We start from the raw sequence: 17,956 nt of genomic DNA on the forward strand, positions 1-17,956 counted from the left end.
AACTTCATTTCTTCTTGAAAAAATACACGTGACAGTAAATTTGATGTATTTAATTTAATGAGATTGATATGATATTCAGTATATAACTTTAATAAAGTAGGCAACTGCTACAGCGTTGTTTAGAGCACTTACCCTACGACGATGACCAGATGGTAAAATGCCTCTTGTCTTGGTGGGTAAAATATACCCCAACATGTTTGCTAGCATAAACATATTGTATGATATGACACATAGTTGGTGCAAAAATTTTATGTTATAACTAAAAAAAAGCCAAAACTGAAAAAGTTTAGGCAGTAAACCTGGCTGCAAGTTTGATGGAGCATTCTGAATCTAATCTCATCACTTTCCTAAACTGACGGCCTAAATTACTTTTTGCCAAAAGGGATTTTAGCGACAAATATTACCACCTCTTTTCGTCCAAAAGACGTTTTAGGCTCAGAAAAATAACTCTTGGTAAAAATAAAATAAAGAAGGTTCAGGACAGGAATGTCACATGACCTTAACAGCTGTTAGGTTTCTCTCAAAGATTGAAAACAAATCCGTCTCTTTATAAAACTCTGATTTTTTTTCTCCCCTTTACATGTAGACAAACACCAACAGTTTTCACAATGTAAATTGTTAAAGATTGTTTAAGTGGGACTAATTTGCCTTAAGTGTCCTTGGATATTTTAATTTTTAACAAAAACAAAGAATTAGCATGTCTACAGAGAGTTCCCCTTCTGATTGTTAGAGGTCACCTGCCCAGGTGAACTCTACCCCTACCCCCAGTGCATGATGGGAAGTCCATCTGTTTAGCTTGGACAAAATCTGAACATTTAGCATGAATGAAAAAGCGACACAAACAGAGTAGAAGCAGCAGAATGAGGAAGAAGACGGATCGATTTGTACTGTAGCCGTTTCCGGGGCATGAAGTTTGTGTTTGCAGAAGTGTTTGTAGTTTTTAGGGGTAGCGTGGTCAGCCCCTCCCCTCGGTGTCTGTGTATATATTTGAGGGTTTGAAGGAGGGGCTGCAGCTCTTCAGCTTCATCTCTTTAGTTCAACAGAAAAAGTGTCAGACAGCAGCATGCTGCCACCGTGAGTAACGCTGATTATCCTGAGATTTATTCACATTTATGCCACTGGTTTTGTGTTGTCATTTACTGGATGAGCTGATCTTTATTGTGCTGATTTGTCTTTATAATATTGATCTTTAGCACTTTTTTTAAATAAGAAATTTGCTTTCATATTACTGATTACAAAAATAAGTCTGTCATTCTGGGTTATTGGTGTATTTTTTGTTGTAATATTCATCCTGTTTATACAACAAAATAAATGTTTTTATATTAGAGTTGTGATCAATTTTATTTATTTTTTTATTTTTATACATATAATTACTTATTTATAGTGCATCTAGTTAAAAAGCAGCAATATTGGGATATTTTTTTCTCCTTTTTGTAATTAATCAGACTATTAATCAGATTGTGTTTAATGATTAATAGATTTTTAAAGGAAAATTAGTCATAATTTTAAAGCAGATTATTAATATTTTCTTTATATTCATTAATTTTTACTCCTGTAAAAAAAATAAGAAAAATTCTTTAAAAATCTGCTTTATTCCCTATTAATGAATATTCCACTCATCTGTTTTATTAAAAAAAAAGAAACCTACTGATCGTGTCGATAGTCATCCTTCTGGGAACTACAGCATCTACGGCGCCTGTGGAGGGTAAAAATATGAGATTAATTTTGTTTTACTTTTTATATTCTGGCTTCTGCAGCTGGTGGAGATGAGAGTTTGTGTTGTGTCTTCCAGAGAAGGAGGTGGAGGAGGTGGAAACGGAGGCCACAGAGATGCTGGAGGGGGAGGTGTCTGAGGAGGAGGAGGGTAGGGCTGTGCCTGAGAAAAAAGAATCAAATAATTTCACTAAAAAACAAAAGGTCAAATTAATCTTAATCTGATGAACGAATAATAACCACAAAACTAAACTAATCATAAATTTTTTTTGAAACCTCTTGCTTCATGATAATGTGTTAATGAAAAACACTTGAAAAAGCGTTAAACCGTGTGAAAAACTGATCAAACATCAAACCTCTAACTTCACCAACATCCATTTATGACACGTTAACTCTTTACCTTCGATACCAATAATAACCCAAACTAACAACAGCTTTATTGTGCTTTTATTTTAATCAACCCATCAAAATACTTTTAGATTTAGAAGTATATAAAAATATTTTTTAGAGAAGAAAGATCAAGCCATCTTGAAAAATGGTATTGTTGCAGTTTAAATGTTTTTTCAGTTCATTCCAGAGGGGAAACTAAATATTTTTGGTCCGTTTGATATTTCAAAGGGAGATTAAATAATTTAAAACAGAATAACACCAAAACTTTTTTTTTCATGAGGCAAAGTTAATAACTTCATCTTTGCATCTTTGTTTTCTACATCAGAACCGTAAGGATACAATGTTTTTTCTTTAACTCTACAACCTTCATCCTATAACAGATAAAAGTTGTGTCATTATACCAGACAGAGATGTTCAGTAGAAAGAAAACCACTTTACTGTGCAGCTTTTCAAATACTTGTCATCATACCGACCGAGTATTAAAAAGATATTTTTGTCAAAGTGCTGAAAACTGAGCCAGGATTTGTCAGGATAGCAATATTTTTATGGTTTGTTTGGTTTGTTTAGAGATGTTTGCTCTTGCAGATACAGTTTTCATGTGTTTCATTTGTTGGCTTTTTCTCCAGATAACCAATATTCAACCATTTGAATATTATAATATTACAGCCCCACTTCACTAAACCGTGTAGTTTAAACCCCAACAACACAGACACAACAGCATGTTTTATTTACAAACCCAATCCAGACATTTGTTATCAAAAAGTTCTTTTTTCAGGAACTAAATTCACTTAATGAAACACCTCATATAGATTAATTACACAAACCTTTGTTTGCAAGTCTTTATTTCTTTTATTTATGACGATTTTCTCCCTGCAGGTCATGAAAACACGACACTTAAGATCAGAATATTTTTGTCCGACTAACAGCCTAAGCTTAAAGGTTATTTTCAAAAGGTATTTTTAATTTGACAAACAAGCCTCATCAGAATCCATTTTCTAACATTATTGGACATAAATATGTGTATTTTAGTGACTGGGCAAAGTTACTGCAACATTTCAGATCATTTTCTTATGTTTTAAAACATTTGTGCACTGTATTCAAGAATAATTTCCACAAAAGGGCGAAGATCATCTCAGAAAAATTACATTTTTATGGCAACAAAGCCTTAAAATCTTCAAGTTGATGTGTACATAACAGTTATTTGCAGTCTGCAGGGGTAAAATAAAGTTTTGCTTCCTGCCCAGGGCCCAGATTTTCCTACAACCGGCCCTGCTGGTATGAAGACTATTAAACAGAACAAAATGAAATTTTTAAAAAGTCAGAAAATTACAAACTTGATGCAAATGAATTCCAGCCAAACGGAATAAAAAATAATAATAACTCAATAAATATTTAAACATTAAACATCCTACAAAGACCAGACAGAGAGAAGAGACGTTCCTGGCGTGTTTCTCGTCTGAATCTATAAAAATGATGTTAAACCTTTTTTAATTAGAAAAATAAATGTTGGATTTTTCTTCTTTTCAGATGATGATGATGACTCCAAGAGTCAGGATAATATTGATGGTGAGCAGATAAAACATCATGACCTTTACATATAAACCTTCATAAACAAAAATCTAAATTGAAGGTCAAACCTCTGAAATTTATTTTTAAACTAATTATTTCATAAAAATTTGAGGCTACTCCTCACTTTACCAGACGATTTTAGTGTAATTTAAGCCATAAACCTACATTCTTCTTATTGGAATTTCATTTTTTTAAATAAAGAAACTAATAACCATTTTCCCCCTTAGAAAGCGAGCAAATCTGAAAGCCTTTTCTGGATATTTTACTGAGTTTGCATTTAAACTCAGTGTTGTCCTGCAGGATTCCTTTTCAGATTTTAATGCCACGGATCCTCGGTGTTTTTAATAACCCCAGACTTTCTTTCACCTGCTGGAGACAGAAGGTTTATTCATGCCGAACACCTGATCCCCTCTCCTCCTCCTCCTGCAGGAGCTCAGCAGACCACCGTGTCGGCAGCGGCAGCCGGAGGTTCAGGTGAGTCAGACCCGATCGGGTTTTCCCTCCTGAACAGTCTGCTTGTTTCCAGTTTGGTTTCATATTTAATCCAGATTAACTGGCTGGTATTCTGACCAGGATTAACCTGATTCACATCCGGAAAATAGTTCCACGATTGTGGCAGGATGACTTTGTTAGAGCCATTAGCGCCACCTGCTGTCAAAGATCAGAATTACAGGTAAAATCTTAAAGTTAAAAAAAATCTCCATTAATCATTTCTGGTTAAATGTATGCAAAGAAAACTACATATTCCAAAGAGTAAATAAGAATTAAATCATTTCAAAAATATTTTAAATTTACAAACTGATTGTGGCTTACAGAAAAATGGGATCAATTATAAAAATATTTTTCTTACATTTTCTTCAGAAACATGTTTCACAGATTAAACCTCCGTGTTTTACTTAATCTAGGTTTGTTCATCGTTTTACAACTTTAAATTTCTTCACATTTTCTCACATCTTTGGAAAAAAAACTTTTAATACATTTTACTGGGATTTTTGGTGAAAAGCCAAATCAAATCAATCTCTTCATTGAAGAGAAACAGAAGGAAAAAAATACATACTTTATAATTTCCTTTAAAAATCAGAAGATTTTGACAAGCATTAGTATTCAACAACAAAAAAGTTTTAAAAAAAATTTGCAAGTCATCTTTTTTATAAACTTCAAAATGTGTTTAGTCTAAAATGATCTAGTTTAATTTTGACCAGTCAAATAGTTTAGATTTTTAAACCAGAGCTCAAAGACATCTAAAATAGTTTTTTATCACGTCTCTGGGTGCGGAGCCAAGCTGCTCGTAGTTTTATACTGATGATCAGTTTATTCTTTATAAAGAAATGTTTTTCACTGGAAATAAGGCTTTAGTTTTAAAGTGTGTTCATTTTAATTAAAAAACTGCAAGTCTTTTTCTTTTCTAAAAATTGTTTTTTAACAGGACTTTGCTAAGAAACTAAAATTGTAACTGAAAGGTAAAAATCTTTGAACTCATAATCTCAAGTACAGAACTTGTTTTGGGTTTTTTCAAAGCTATTTCCTCAAATATTCAACATATGAGCGGTGAGTTTACCCTTTGTAAACAACTTTAAAACACAAACAAGTCTTTTCTTCAAGTTGTACGCATGACAAGCCAGAGAAATTAAACAACTCAATGTCTTCAAACATGTTGAATTTGAGCTATTTGTGCATAAAATCTTGGTTTTAACATCTGCTCTTATGAACACTGGCATCAAGTTTGCGCACATTATATGTGAATAATACATTCTGATTCTGATATAATCTCAAGTTACTGCTATTGTTTTTAAACAATAGATTTCATCTATCTAGAAGCCCATAAATTTACTGCTAAAAAAAAAACACTTTTTTCAAATGTAATATTCTAGTACTTAAAGTTGTTGTGATTTTAAAATGATTTATGTTTATGTATGTCAAAAAGTCACTTGTTTCTGTTTATGTAATGACGGACATTTTGTCAGTTTCCAGTGGTCATTCTCCAGAGATGGGGTCTCATGTAGGGGCAGCAGGAAGCTCTGCAGGTAAATAAGTTCACGTTTTTCTTTTCTCAATTTGGATTGCAGCTGCCTTGGTAAAGTTATTTTTTCATGTTGTTATTGGGGTTAGTAGTTATTATCATTAATGGTTTACTTGTGTTTGGTTGGTATTTTCCTGGTTATTTGGAGATATTTGGTGAGTTATTAATTGGATTTTAGTTGATAAACTTCACACAGGTTGTTGGTATACCATGTAGTTTGTTGGTCCCGGTTCATGTTTGATGGCGATCATCGGTTTTTGGTGTGCTTGGCAGTCAACATCACTGAAGTTTGATACATAGCTTCAGGGCCGGCCCAAGGCATAAGCAAATTAAGCAGCCGCTTAGGGCCCCAAGGCCACTAAGGGGCCCCCTCAGTGGAGCAAATTTGTTTTTTTGTAATAATTTCTATGTCATTATAATATCAAAAACACACAATTTCACTATGAAGTGGTTTGTTTTTACAATAATATATATTTGATAATGCATGAAGAAATCATTATTTTATGTACATATTGTTAACTGTAAACGTTCAGACCTGAGCTGGTGGGTCGGTCTGCCAGTCAAACCTCTCACTGTAGAGCAGAAGAGGACGGAGGCTGATTTTTAAACCTTTGCTGATGAAGATAAGATCAGGGGATAAGATCAGCTTCACATGTATTAGCCAATCACAATTCCCCAAAATTAAGGAAATTGGTGCCCAGAAATCAACTGGTCAATAAATCAGTTGGCCAATAAATGCATCCTATATTATACATGTATATAATGTAAACAGTACTGCCAGAGATGCAATAAGTTTATAGCAGGTGTGTGAATGACCTAATGATTGGATTTCTGATTGCAGCCAGTCCACATTGTTACCAGAACTAGAGGGCCCCAAAATCACATTTCGCTTAGGGCCCCATGGAGTTTTGGGCCGGCCCTGCATAGCTTAAGCCAAATGTTTGATCAGGATTTAGTTGAAATTCGTTGTTATAGTGGACACATAGTTTTCTGTTTAATGTAACTCCAATTTATTTACAAATTTACCAATTTGCCGATTTTATTTTTGTAGGGTGTTTCTGAAATAGTCAAATTCAGCTTCTGAAGCTGAAATATCTAGATGCAATGCTACTAGACATGCTAGCTTGTGTTCACAAACAGCCAATCCAGGAGGCGCCACTGATTTTCATTGGTGCTGATCGGTCGTGAGCCAAAAGTTGACTGTAAATGGTAGCAATGTGCTATTGCTAAGACAGATTCCACTGTACATTTTAATGAATGTTAAGGTATGTTTGGTGTTTTAATCTAGAAGTGTATTTTCTTGTTTTTCAGGTCACGGAGGTGATCTCTCCTCTGTCGATTTAGCAGGTAATTTCTACATTGTGCTTCATCTGTCAGCCATGTTTCTTGAGTCAGGAAACCAAAACAAACCACCTGCTAGAGGCGTGTATCACTGCATCTTTATGGCAAGATGGACTTTATTAAGTTTTACTTTCCATAAGCAAACTTTTAATTTGTCCAGTTTAGAGTTTCAGGAGGTACAAGTAACATTGATGTGACATCGATTCTTACATTTCTGTCTCGCAAAATAAATGTGCTTCCACTACATCTTACTGCTGTTGTTGCGAGGAGCGGCCATTTTGAAGCACAAAAGTCAGAATCTCCCATTTCCGAATGCAACTGGAACACAACATTAGCCAGCGTGTTGTTTTAAAATCTGGCGGTCTTTGAACAGCTGGAGCTAATGTTGTAATACCCGCAGCCACCAAAAGGGGCGCTGCAACAACAACAGAGGCACCAATGGCTACATAATATTAAACTCTAATTGAAATGTTTTTTATGTTTATTTTTTTCTACAGCAGCTGGACATCCAAGCAGCTCCTCAGGTAAACAAAATTCATCGTTTCAGTTCATAAAAATAATAAATAATATAAAGATGGCTGCTCACTAAATAACATTTTTCTGTGCAAATCAATTATAAAACATTTCAAATTCTGCTGTTCATTTAAAATCTGACTGAACTTATTCAGTATTATTTTACTCAACATTTTGACCAGAAAACCTGTTATTGTTCCGCTTCTGATCGCCCAGGTTCTGAAGGTTCCACGGGTTCTGCAGCCTCTGTAGGCTCTGCAGGATCTGCAGGTTCTCCAGGGTCTGTAGGCTCCATGGGTTTTGCAGGTTCTATAGATTCTGCAGCATCTCCAGGTTCTGCAGGCTCTGTAGATTTGGGAGGATCTCCTGGTTCTGTAGGTTCTGCAGCTATTTTAGACTCAGGAGGATCTCCAGGTTCTGTAGCAGCTGAAATCTCTGGTGTTTCTGCAGGTCAAACTCACCCAGCAGGTAATCAAGAGAGTATGTCTGAGTTAAAGCAGGATCATATGAATAAATGTGCTGGTGTGAATCAAGTGCAACTGTTCAATGAAAGTAATTTTTGTTCTTTTAGGATCCGAGCGCCTACCAAGTCCATCTAAAACAGACATGAACGGTAAAATATCCAATCATTGATGTCAGTCGGCTCACTTTTAGTCCAGAGCAATTCGATGTATGTGGAAATCTGCCATTGGTAGAATAATTTAAGGAGTTAGCTAAGCAGGAGTCTACAACTTTAAATTTCAACATGATAAAAAGAAAAAACATCTAAAATGAACTTTAATTAATTTTTTACCCACTAACTCCTATTAGCCCAATAGATTATTACATTTAGCAGCAGAGCAGGAATAAAACTGACTTTCAACATGTGAGTTTCTCTGGTGTAAAAGCTTTGTTTCTGTTTCAGGTCCTGGTGGAATAGACTCAGAGAATAATGGTGAATTTACTTAAAATTACTTAAAATATGTTGCATCATATAGAATAGTTGATTACATATACATATCATTGGTTTCATATGGGAAAATAATGTAAATCACTGGAACTACTAAAAATGCTGGGAATCTTTTAAGGCTAATTTAAACTCTTAAACTACAGTGTGTAACTTTTATTAAATTTTTTTTTAAATGTTGTTTTTTTTACATATTTGTTAAAACTTTGTTGCTACAGTATAATATCAAACATAATCTATGACAATCAAATTCTTTGGCTTTCTCCCAGTGCTCCCAGTAATAACAGCCGAAAAACACAGCTTGGTCTGAAACAACCAATCAAAACCAGGAGGAGGGTCTTAGGGCTGTCAATCACTCTAGTGTATGCTCTGTTCCCACTCTCCACTTGCTCTCTGCTGCACTATAGCTAGCACAGCCTGACTCAGAATAAACAGTTTTTCTGGAATGATAATTCGTCTCTCCTCCATTAACACATTGAGCAGCATATGCATGAAGTTGATTGGCAGCGCTAAACCCCTTCTCCTGGCTCTGATTGGTTGACGGAGAGCGTTGCATTTCTTCAGACAGATGTAGGGTGAAGATGGAGGAGCTCAGTCTTTTCACAGACCATCTGTCTCATACTGTCACGACAAAGTGACAATTTTACCAAATATGTAAAAAACTGAATTTTTTAAAAAAGTTACAAACTTCAGCTTCAAAATCAGTTGAGTTAGTTGTTGTTGTTATTTACAGGTAATGGACAGAAGCTGCTGAACGGTGGAGGAGGTGGAGCCGGAGTCGACAGTCACACTGGTGAGCAGAAGGTGGAAAAAAAAAATTTAAGATCAGCGAAATTTGACTAATTCAAGGAAGACTGAATGTCTCAAAATCAACTTTTCAAAGCAGTGAAAACTATTAGACCTCAAGCCAAAACAAAAGCCTTAACAGCTTCTACTGTCATTTTATTCCCCTTTGGAAATATCCAGGTCTAGACATATAGTTTATTTTACGACAGAGAGATTTTATATTCTCTGTTGAAAAACAAAATGTCTCCCATATGTATTCAGATAATCAAATTTATTAATCCAGGCGACTTGAACATAACATGGCTTGTCGTTTGAATGTCTGAAGATTTGAACCAACAAAGTTCAGAACTGGGAAAAAAAATTATTATTCACCTACTTTAGGACTAAAAACCCCCCAAAAATTATCAAAACAAAATGAAGTAAAGTAAAGAGTTCCTCCACTCAGCAACAGAAACCAGATGAGAAAACTTCTATGTACTATTAAAAAGTTGAAAAAAGGAGATACAATCCTTGATTACTCTCCAGTTCTGCCAGCATCCACTCTCTGAAACCAATTAGTTCACTTTTTTTGCTTTAACATCATTTTCATTCTTGCATAAAACATTCAAATGTTGTGTTTCATCAGGAATCGTCGATCCGTCCAGTCATGACTTCCTGCTCAACCTCATGGGTACGTTTGTCTCATCCATTAGTTCAATTTGCCTGAAGATTAAAATATTAAAAACTCATCATAAAGACAAAAAACACAGATTCATTTGGAAATTCAACGTTAACAGGATTTGTTTTTCAAACACACCTTTGTATTTCTAACAGGGCAAATACTACAGTTGATCAATTTTCAAAAATAACATAAAACAGCTTAATATAGCAGATGGTGAAATAAATGTTAAAAGATTCAAAGAGAGCTAATAATAAATGTTTATTAAATGTTCAGATGGTGATTTATGCCTAGTTTACAGCAATGCAGAATTAGAGTTTTATAAAGGGACGGATTTGTTTTCAATCTTTGAGAAAAACCAAATGGCTGTTCAGGTCATGTGACGTTTGTACTTTGAGACTTAATGGCCTAAATCTTTTTCTTTTTATTATTATTTACCTAAATCATATTTTGTAAAGAGGTTATGTTGTGATTTTAATTTAAAAATGTTTATATCAGGTTTTTTTAGAGGCTTGATACTAATGATTTGATATGAACTTGAAAATTATTTGTGAAGAACTTTAAAAAGGCTGAACATGTTTCTACACAAATACTTTATTGCAATTCCTGTTATGTTAACTTCAGTATGTTGTTGATTATTGTGTTTTCAGGTGGTGGTTTGGTGGATCCTTTCAGTTCAGATGCTCACTTAAATATTCCAGGTCTGATCTCTCAGATTTACCACTGAAGAAGAAGATACTAGAGCTCTGAAACTCTGAAACTTGTGTTTTCTTCTGGCAGCTCACTTGACCGCACCGCCTCACCATGAGTTCTCAGGCCCTGGAGAGACAGCAGCGCCACCTGGTGGACAGAACATCCCAGGCTCGCCTGCAGGTAGTAATTTCTCCTACAGTTCGGCTTGGATTTTATTTTAGAGTTGGGCTGGATAATATGGCTGAAAAACTTCTCACAATATAAGCGCTTCATATCAGTCGATATTGATAGTTGTCAATATTGATAATTATTGATTAGTTTTTTTGTTTTAAATATTGCCAAACCTGTGGTGTGATCATTCCTCCTTTCCACTGTATTCACTTCATGCCATTGTTTTTTTATTTTTAAGTTTTGAGGCAAAGTGGCAAAACCTGAAACTGCTGCTGCGCCAGTTACTCAACAGGTTGTTGCTAGGTAACCAATGAGTGAGATTTTACTTTTTAATTGACACCGCCTACTCAGATTTGGGCACTGACTAGTTACATTTACTCAGTTACATTTACTTAAATTTTTTAAAATGTACTCTCAGGACTATTTTTACTACTCTGTACTTTTTACCTGCACTAAAGTAATTTAATATGAATTATTTCTACTCCCACTTGAGTAAAATTTCTGGCTTTTCTACCCGCTGACTGAAAAACAAACATGTTTTAACCAAAAATTCACCAGACACAGACATGCCTGCAGTTTTTGTTAAAGTTTTTTATTGGAACAAACTGATTTGGAAAAAAATATCTTGCCTGATTATTATTTTTTGCTACTTATATTAATTATTGTCATTTTTGTCCTTAAAATACCAAAATTTCCTCTTAATTTTTTTATTTGGTCCATCTCTTAATGGACCAAATATTCCTGTGCAGTTATTGATCGGAGTTCAGTGAATCTTCTATTGAATATTGTATCTCATGTATGATGTATGGATATTGATTACGTGTCTATTGTAAAATATATTGATACTCATTCATTGTCCAGCCTTATGTTAGAGTAAAACAAATATCTTTTTACGTTCTTCATGTTTCCTGGTGGTAAAGATTCTTCGTATCACGCTGTGGGAAGGGTTGACCAATCAGGCGCAGGCGGCACCTCGCTGACATCCGGATCTGACCAATCACTGGCCAGGCCTTTCCCGGGTTTCTCTCATTCTGCAGGTAAGTGGAGGAAAAGATGTTTGTGGTGGAAATCCCGGAAGAACCCGCAGATGTTTCTTAAAGAAAAATAAGAGCCTGTTTTTGCTCAATATGTTCAGTTTCCTCAACATCTTTAATAGACAATGGCAACGGAGATCACCAGCAGCAGACAAGTAAGAGATTTACTTCTGTTTCTGTTACCATCATTATTTGATGTTATTTTATATGTTGTAATTAATTGGTAATTCATTCTGTTCTGTTGTTATATATAACTTGTTCTGTTATTTAGTTTGTAATAATTTTATGGATCATAACTTATTTGTCGGTTCTTTAGCAAAGTAAATTGAACCAATATATCCATGTCACACGTTGTTATTTACAAATTTATGATAATGACTGATTTTTTTTGATAAATTTCATTAAATTGAGGTAAAGGGTAGGATTAATTAAGTGTTAACTTCTTCCAGAAAAGCAGTGGCAAGCTAATTATTTTGTTAGTTAATGTATGCACATGTTTTCTGTTTTCCTACTGGTTATTAGCTTTCCTTGGTTTTAAAAAACAGTTTGAAATAAATAAATACTAAAACTGTACATGCTCACATCTGTAGGGTCGCTGCAGTATTCAAGTGCTGCTTTAATGACTTGTATCTTTTACTTCTCTGACTTTTCTATTTGTCTCCTCAGATGGAGAAGAATCCCCTGACAATAATGGTAAAATTGTTCTGCTTTTTATTTTCTTTTGGTGCTTGGCTGCTTAATACAGAAACCCAGATAGTAAATATGATTTTTATTTTCAGGAAACGGTAGACAGACTGTGCTGACAGACATGAACGGAGGTAAATTACTAAATCCTTCTCTTATGTTTCATTTCTACACCCACAACTTATGATCAGGGTAAGAAAAAATGTCAATTTTAAAGTTTTGGTTTCAATAATAAAGTAATAAAATTATGGGAAGACATTTGTGTGAGAATATAGTCAAAATATTACCAAAATAAAGTCGTAAATTAATGAGAACTTCGATACATACTGTACATCTGCAGTAAAATTACAAATATTGAGCATCTTGTTAAGTTATACTTTGATATTTTGTTATAGAAATAAGGAATTATCAGCAGTAGTTTAAATATAAAATCAGTGGCCAGCTGCTACTGACAATAATCTGAGGCTGATGTGTTTATTATGACTTTATTCCAGTAAATTTACAACTGTATTCTGGGGAGTCCAGATCTCAGTTTTCTGCAATTTAGGACATGGTAATACAAATATGTTCCAACCATGATATAATATAATATATTCCAAACGTAATCAGAATCGGCTGCACACAAACAAGGAATTTGAATTTGGTTCCACTTTGTTCTCAATCTAGACAATTTAAACTTAGAAATATGAAATATTATAGAATAAAATATATTTTTAATATTACATAAAACTAGAAGGCTTTACTGAATATATGTATATACAGTGCTTTTACAGAAGAAGACCAGATCAATGCAAATATGCAACTATCTGTATGATTTATTTAGAAGATTTTCATTTAATTCCTGTTAGTTTTGTGTCTCTTTTGCAGGAGTGACAGAAAGAATGGTTTCTCTCCATGATGTTAACACTCAGAGCCTGCAAATGCAAACTGATCTCACAGGTAAAACTGCTGGTTCATTCATATCTGACCGCTGTTGGTTAAAGCAAACTAAAGAGGTTGGATCTCTGGTCAACATTAGTAAATAAATTCAGCCTGAATCTCTTCTGATAGCATCAACACTTCATTTTACAAATTGATAAAAACTCAGCAGGACGATTGTCAGCTTTATTCACCATATTTTTATTTGATACAAATATGTAGCTACATATTTTTTTTAAATAGTTGTGTTTTGTGTATGATTTATAAGTTATCCTCCAAGGATTACTGTTTAAGTAATTAAAAAAGGCCTTAAAAATGATAAATGATCTATAATTAAACCAGTTTTGTTTGTGACCATCCTTTATTTTTAGAATGACTTCATTCATTCATTTAATTTTTTAACCAGGTTTATCTTACTGAGATCTCACGTCTGTTGGAACGGAAATATGTATGACGCTGTATTAGGCCATTGGAGATAGAAAAAAAAGTAGAGTAAAAAGAGTAAATTTCAGTAAATTACTAGAAAAAAAACAAGGACATTTTGAGATTGATTTCAAAAACTTTCTAAAACAATGAAAATTTCTGAGTTTCAAAAGTTTAAAATTTTCTAAAAAAAAAAAAGAAATTTTGAGAAAGTCAAACATTTTCTATTATAATAATAAAATAAAACTTTTGGGGGCGTGCTGTGGTGGCGCAGGGGGTTAGCACGCCCCACGTTTGGAGGCCTTAGTCCTTGACGTGGACGTCGCGGGTTCGACTCCCGGTCCCAACGACCTTTGCCGCATGTCTTCTCTCCTCACCCTCCTTCCTGTCTGCCTACTGTCGAAAAAATACCAGCCACTAGCGCGCAAAAAAAATTAAATAAAACTTTTGCCTGCAGGTGGAACAGAGTCTGTCACCCGTCTTCATGTTGACTTCTTAAGTAAGTTTCACCAAGATATGAGTCAAGCAGATCATTCCTAAACCTCATTGATAAAACTGAATATTTTTATGTTCTGATCCAGATTCAGGTCTCGGCCGTGATGTCACAGGTACAGATTGGTGCGACAACATAATAGGACACAGCGATCGATTGACTTTTCATTTTATGTTGAATGATTTTGTTGCAGAGTTGTCTCCCATCACTTTGAGCATAGAACCTGCAGCTGCCGTCACCAACACGCTGAGCCCAGGTACACCTGTCTCTTCACACACCTGTCTGTTCACATATCTGTTTCTTCACACACCTGTCCGTTCACACAGCTGTCTCTTCACACACCTGTCTCTTCACACACCTGTCTCTTCACACACCTGTCCGTTCACACACCTGTCTCTTCACACACCTGTCTCTTCACACACCTGTCCGTTCACACACCTGTCTCTTCACACACCTGTCTGTTCACACACCTGTCTCTTCACACACACCTGTCCGTTCACACACCTGTCTCTTCACACACCTGTCTCTTCACACACCTGTCCGTTCACACACCTGTCTCTTCACACACCTGTCTGTTCACACACCTGTCTCTTCACACACCTGTCTCTTCACACACACCTGTCCGTTCACACACCTGTCTCTTCACACACCTGTCCGATCACACACCTGTCTCTTCACACACCCCTGTCTCTTCACACACCTGTCCGTTCACTCAGCTGTCTGTTCACACACCTGTCCGTTCACACACCTGTCCATTACTGCATCTCTTCCCTTTTCCAGTTTCAGGTGTTTATTCCAACACAGATCAGGTTACTGTGCCAGCAGACTCCACAGGTACAGACACAGGTAAGGCTCTCAGCATTCAAGAATTGTTGCCATAGTATCAGAATCCAGGTCAAAGGTCAGTCATGACAGTAAACTGCCATTGTTTTAGTTACAGCACATCCAACAGGGACTCCATTTGACTCCAGTAAGTTGTGTTTATTTTTTGAAGGAAGGAGCTTTGGTAGTATGTTATTGTTTTGTGCCTTTCTTCAGCATATTTATGTGGATTTCTTTCTCTGCGTGGAAAAATAAATATATTTATATTTCAAGATTAATGTGTTGTTTTTGTTTGTTTGTTTTCAGGTCATCTAGCAGGGACAGATCACTCACAAATGGCTGGTAAGTTTAATATTAAAAATGCATCAATAGGAACTTTTTGGTCGATTTCAGATCTCTGTTTGGATTTTTTTGGGGTGTGGGGGTTTCATAAGGTTTTGACCAATTCGAGTAACCTTGCGATCTTTAAGATATCATTTAAAATCCTAACAGGCATTTATTTTACCATAAAGATATACCCGTTACCCCCAGACAACAACAGCAAAATATGTTTTCCTTTTTTCCATTTTAACCATTTAAAGGACAATTTGTGTACTAAATTCCATAGTTTTCTTATCAAAAAACAAATAATGTAAATGAAATATTTTGAACATTCATTTGTAATTAATGTTGCAAGACCTAAATATTGGTCTTTGATTGGCAGTGACATTCATTTTGATGCATCTTAATTTTTTTCTACAATGTTGAATTTAAAACCTTTCAGTAAAAAAAGGGTTGAAAACAAGCTACTTTTACTTCTTCTATTTTTATTGAAACATTTTATATTTGAACTCATTAAACCTGAAATATGCATATGAAGTATTAATTTGGGATTTAACCCATTTAAACGTCAGTATGTTTGCATAATCTTTTTGTTTTTCAACTAACCTAAACATGGTTTTATACACATCATCACCCAACATCAACAGTGATAAATACTTATTTCAGCAGCATTACTCCCTTGCAGAAAAGAGTAAAAAGTGTGAAAGTTGGTGCATAGCGCCATCTGGTGGGCAAATATAAAATTTAATAGTTGATTGGTACTTTAAGTTTAGATAAATGTGGGATGAATAATGGCCTCTCTGTGTTATTCATACATTGGGACATTTATGCCGTTAGTAACAAATGTGTCGGTTGTTGGGTAGCCATTTTGACCATTTCCAGTTCCAGCTCAGGATTCGGGGTAGATAGATCAAAATGCACAGTTGTGCATGTTCTGAGATCTTGAATTCTTTGTTTACAGGCTGAATAGCTGAGATGTTAGTTGTTTCTGCTAGTGTCTTAGATCAGTTGCTGAAAGCTTGTTTGTTCTCTTTTCTTGGTTGGGCTTGTCCTCTGCAGGTTCAGTCACTGAACAGTACAACCCATCTGGTCAGGGTCCTGAAGGTTAGTAACGCCTGTGTCACTTAATCTGGTCACCTTTGAACTCTGCTCTTTCACATTCACAAAGTATTCACACCCCTTGAGCCTCTTTACACATAATCAAACTGGATTGTACTTATTTATATAATAGGGAACACAGAGAATCAAAGAATCCTAATATACAGTTTATTTTTTGCAAACATTACATTTCTGTCCTCACAAACGCTTTAAGCTGTAGAACATAATTTATATTTGTATAGATATTAACTTGTTCACCAGTCCACTCTAGTTAGTTATTAGCTTAGATTTATTGGATTTTATTTAGTGGAATGAGAGTATTTTTTTTTATTTTTGTAAAGAATAGTCTACTTAACTGTTGTGTATTTTGTGTTGCTCTGTTATGCAAAATCCCAAGAAAATTGAAACTGGAAGGAGTTTTTTGATATGTGATTTAAAAAAGACACATTACTAATTATTCTTTAAAGTGTTATCATGCCAGGTAAATTGAAATAATGTCATTTGTATTTAACATATTAACAAAAATCTCTCAACAAGTCATCAAAATTCACTCCTACATTTTACCTTTTAAGAAAAATGTTAATGTTTTCTTGTGAACCTCTTTAAAAACTACTTGAAAAAGCAGAATAGAAAACATTGAGAATTTCTTTTCCTCTTCAATTCTTAACGGTTTTATTGGGCAGTTTGTGTTTTATGTTTGTGGTCATTTATTCGATCAACAACATGTCAGTTAACGGTTATCTTCAGGCTCACCAAAGCTAAATGATTATAAATGTTTGTGTTTTTATGCATTAGACTTTACAAGATTTTGTTTGACTGAAACTGTATTTGTGTCTCAGGTGCTGAAAATGTGGAATTGGAGGATACCTGCTGACTTCCACATCAAGCCCCGCGTGCGGTTTATCCGTTTTCAAATTCCGTGTACCGACCAATCAGCATGGCCCAGGAATTCTGACTCCACCCACTAGTTGTAGACCCCGCCCCCAACAAATGAGAAATGTTCCCTTTTGTTGTTTAAATATTTAAAAAAACGAATATTTGTGGACGTTTCAAAAGGTTTTCTTTTGTTTTAGACCATCTTTGGGTCTGCTCCTTTATCTACCACTGGGGAACGATCCGGCTAGACGTGAGGACGGAGGATTAAGTCGCGTCAATAATTACTGACGAGATAAGTGTGTGAAAATAAAGAAAAATCACTCGCTGGTCATTTCCCAAGCTGGAATGTAACATGACGACTCATTACTTGCCTCGCATCTTTTTTAATGGCGTTTGAAAACTTGAGTCGCCACCAGCCGGTGGTGAAGAGCCATTTAAAGGGGAATTAAATTAATAAGAATAATTCAGGTGAATCTCGATCGTCTGA

General features: G+C 35.0%; 1 protein-coding gene across 4 annotated transcripts; it reads left to right on the plus strand.

The window, feature by feature from the left end:
* The first annotated feature begins 970 nt into the window (after nucleotides 1-970).
* Nucleotides 971-17,859, plus strand: LOC116730892 (collagen alpha-2(I) chain). Of its 4 annotated transcripts, none has more exons than XM_032580447.1 (28): nucleotides 971-1,074; nucleotides 1,641-1,705; nucleotides 1,793-1,864; nucleotides 3,631-3,669; nucleotides 4,102-4,146; nucleotides 5,637-5,696; nucleotides 7,004-7,039; nucleotides 7,531-7,557; nucleotides 7,763-8,014; nucleotides 8,118-8,159; nucleotides 8,451-8,480; nucleotides 9,226-9,285; nucleotides 9,904-9,948; nucleotides 10,587-10,637; nucleotides 10,717-10,809; nucleotides 11,721-11,837; nucleotides 11,936-11,989; nucleotides 12,501-12,527; nucleotides 12,614-12,652; nucleotides 13,386-13,457; nucleotides 14,317-14,358; nucleotides 14,441-14,467; nucleotides 14,546-14,608; nucleotides 15,133-15,198; nucleotides 15,287-15,322; nucleotides 15,481-15,516; nucleotides 16,555-16,599; nucleotides 17,433-17,859. In XM_032580447.1, exons 1-28 carry the CDS (start codon nucleotides 1,064-1,066, stop codon nucleotides 17,465-17,467), a joined length of 1,587 nt encoding a protein of 528 aa, XP_032436338.1. In that variant the 5' UTR covers nucleotides 971-1,063; the 3' UTR covers nucleotides 17,468-17,859. The 4 variants fall into 4 exon arrangements, with proteins under 4 accessions (XP_032436338.1, XP_032436339.1, XP_032436341.1 ...); XM_032580448.1 differs by having other exon boundaries at nucleotides 11,957-11,989; XM_032580450.1 differs by lacking the exon at nucleotides 9,904-9,948.
* Nucleotides 17,860-17,956: the final 97 nt, after the last annotated feature.

The sequence above is a fragment of the Xiphophorus hellerii genome, chromosome 13 (assembly GCF_003331165.1).
Source record: "Xiphophorus hellerii strain 12219 chromosome 13, Xiphophorus_hellerii-4.1, whole genome shotgun sequence".
Classification (NCBI taxonomy): Eukaryota; Metazoa; Chordata; class Actinopteri; order Cyprinodontiformes; family Poeciliidae; genus Xiphophorus; species Xiphophorus hellerii.

Bases quoted from the DNA above. Each gene is read 5' to 3' on its own strand.
- LOC116730892 (XM_032580447.1), top strand. The intron at 1,865-3,630 runs GTAGGGCTGTGC...TCTTCTTTTCAG, and splicing joins GGTGTCTGAGGAGGAGGAGG to ATGATGATGATGACTCCAAG. The intron at 12,653-13,385 runs GTAAATTACTAA...TCTCTTTTGCAG, and splicing joins GCTGACAGACATGAACGGAG to GAGTGACAGAAAGAATGGTT.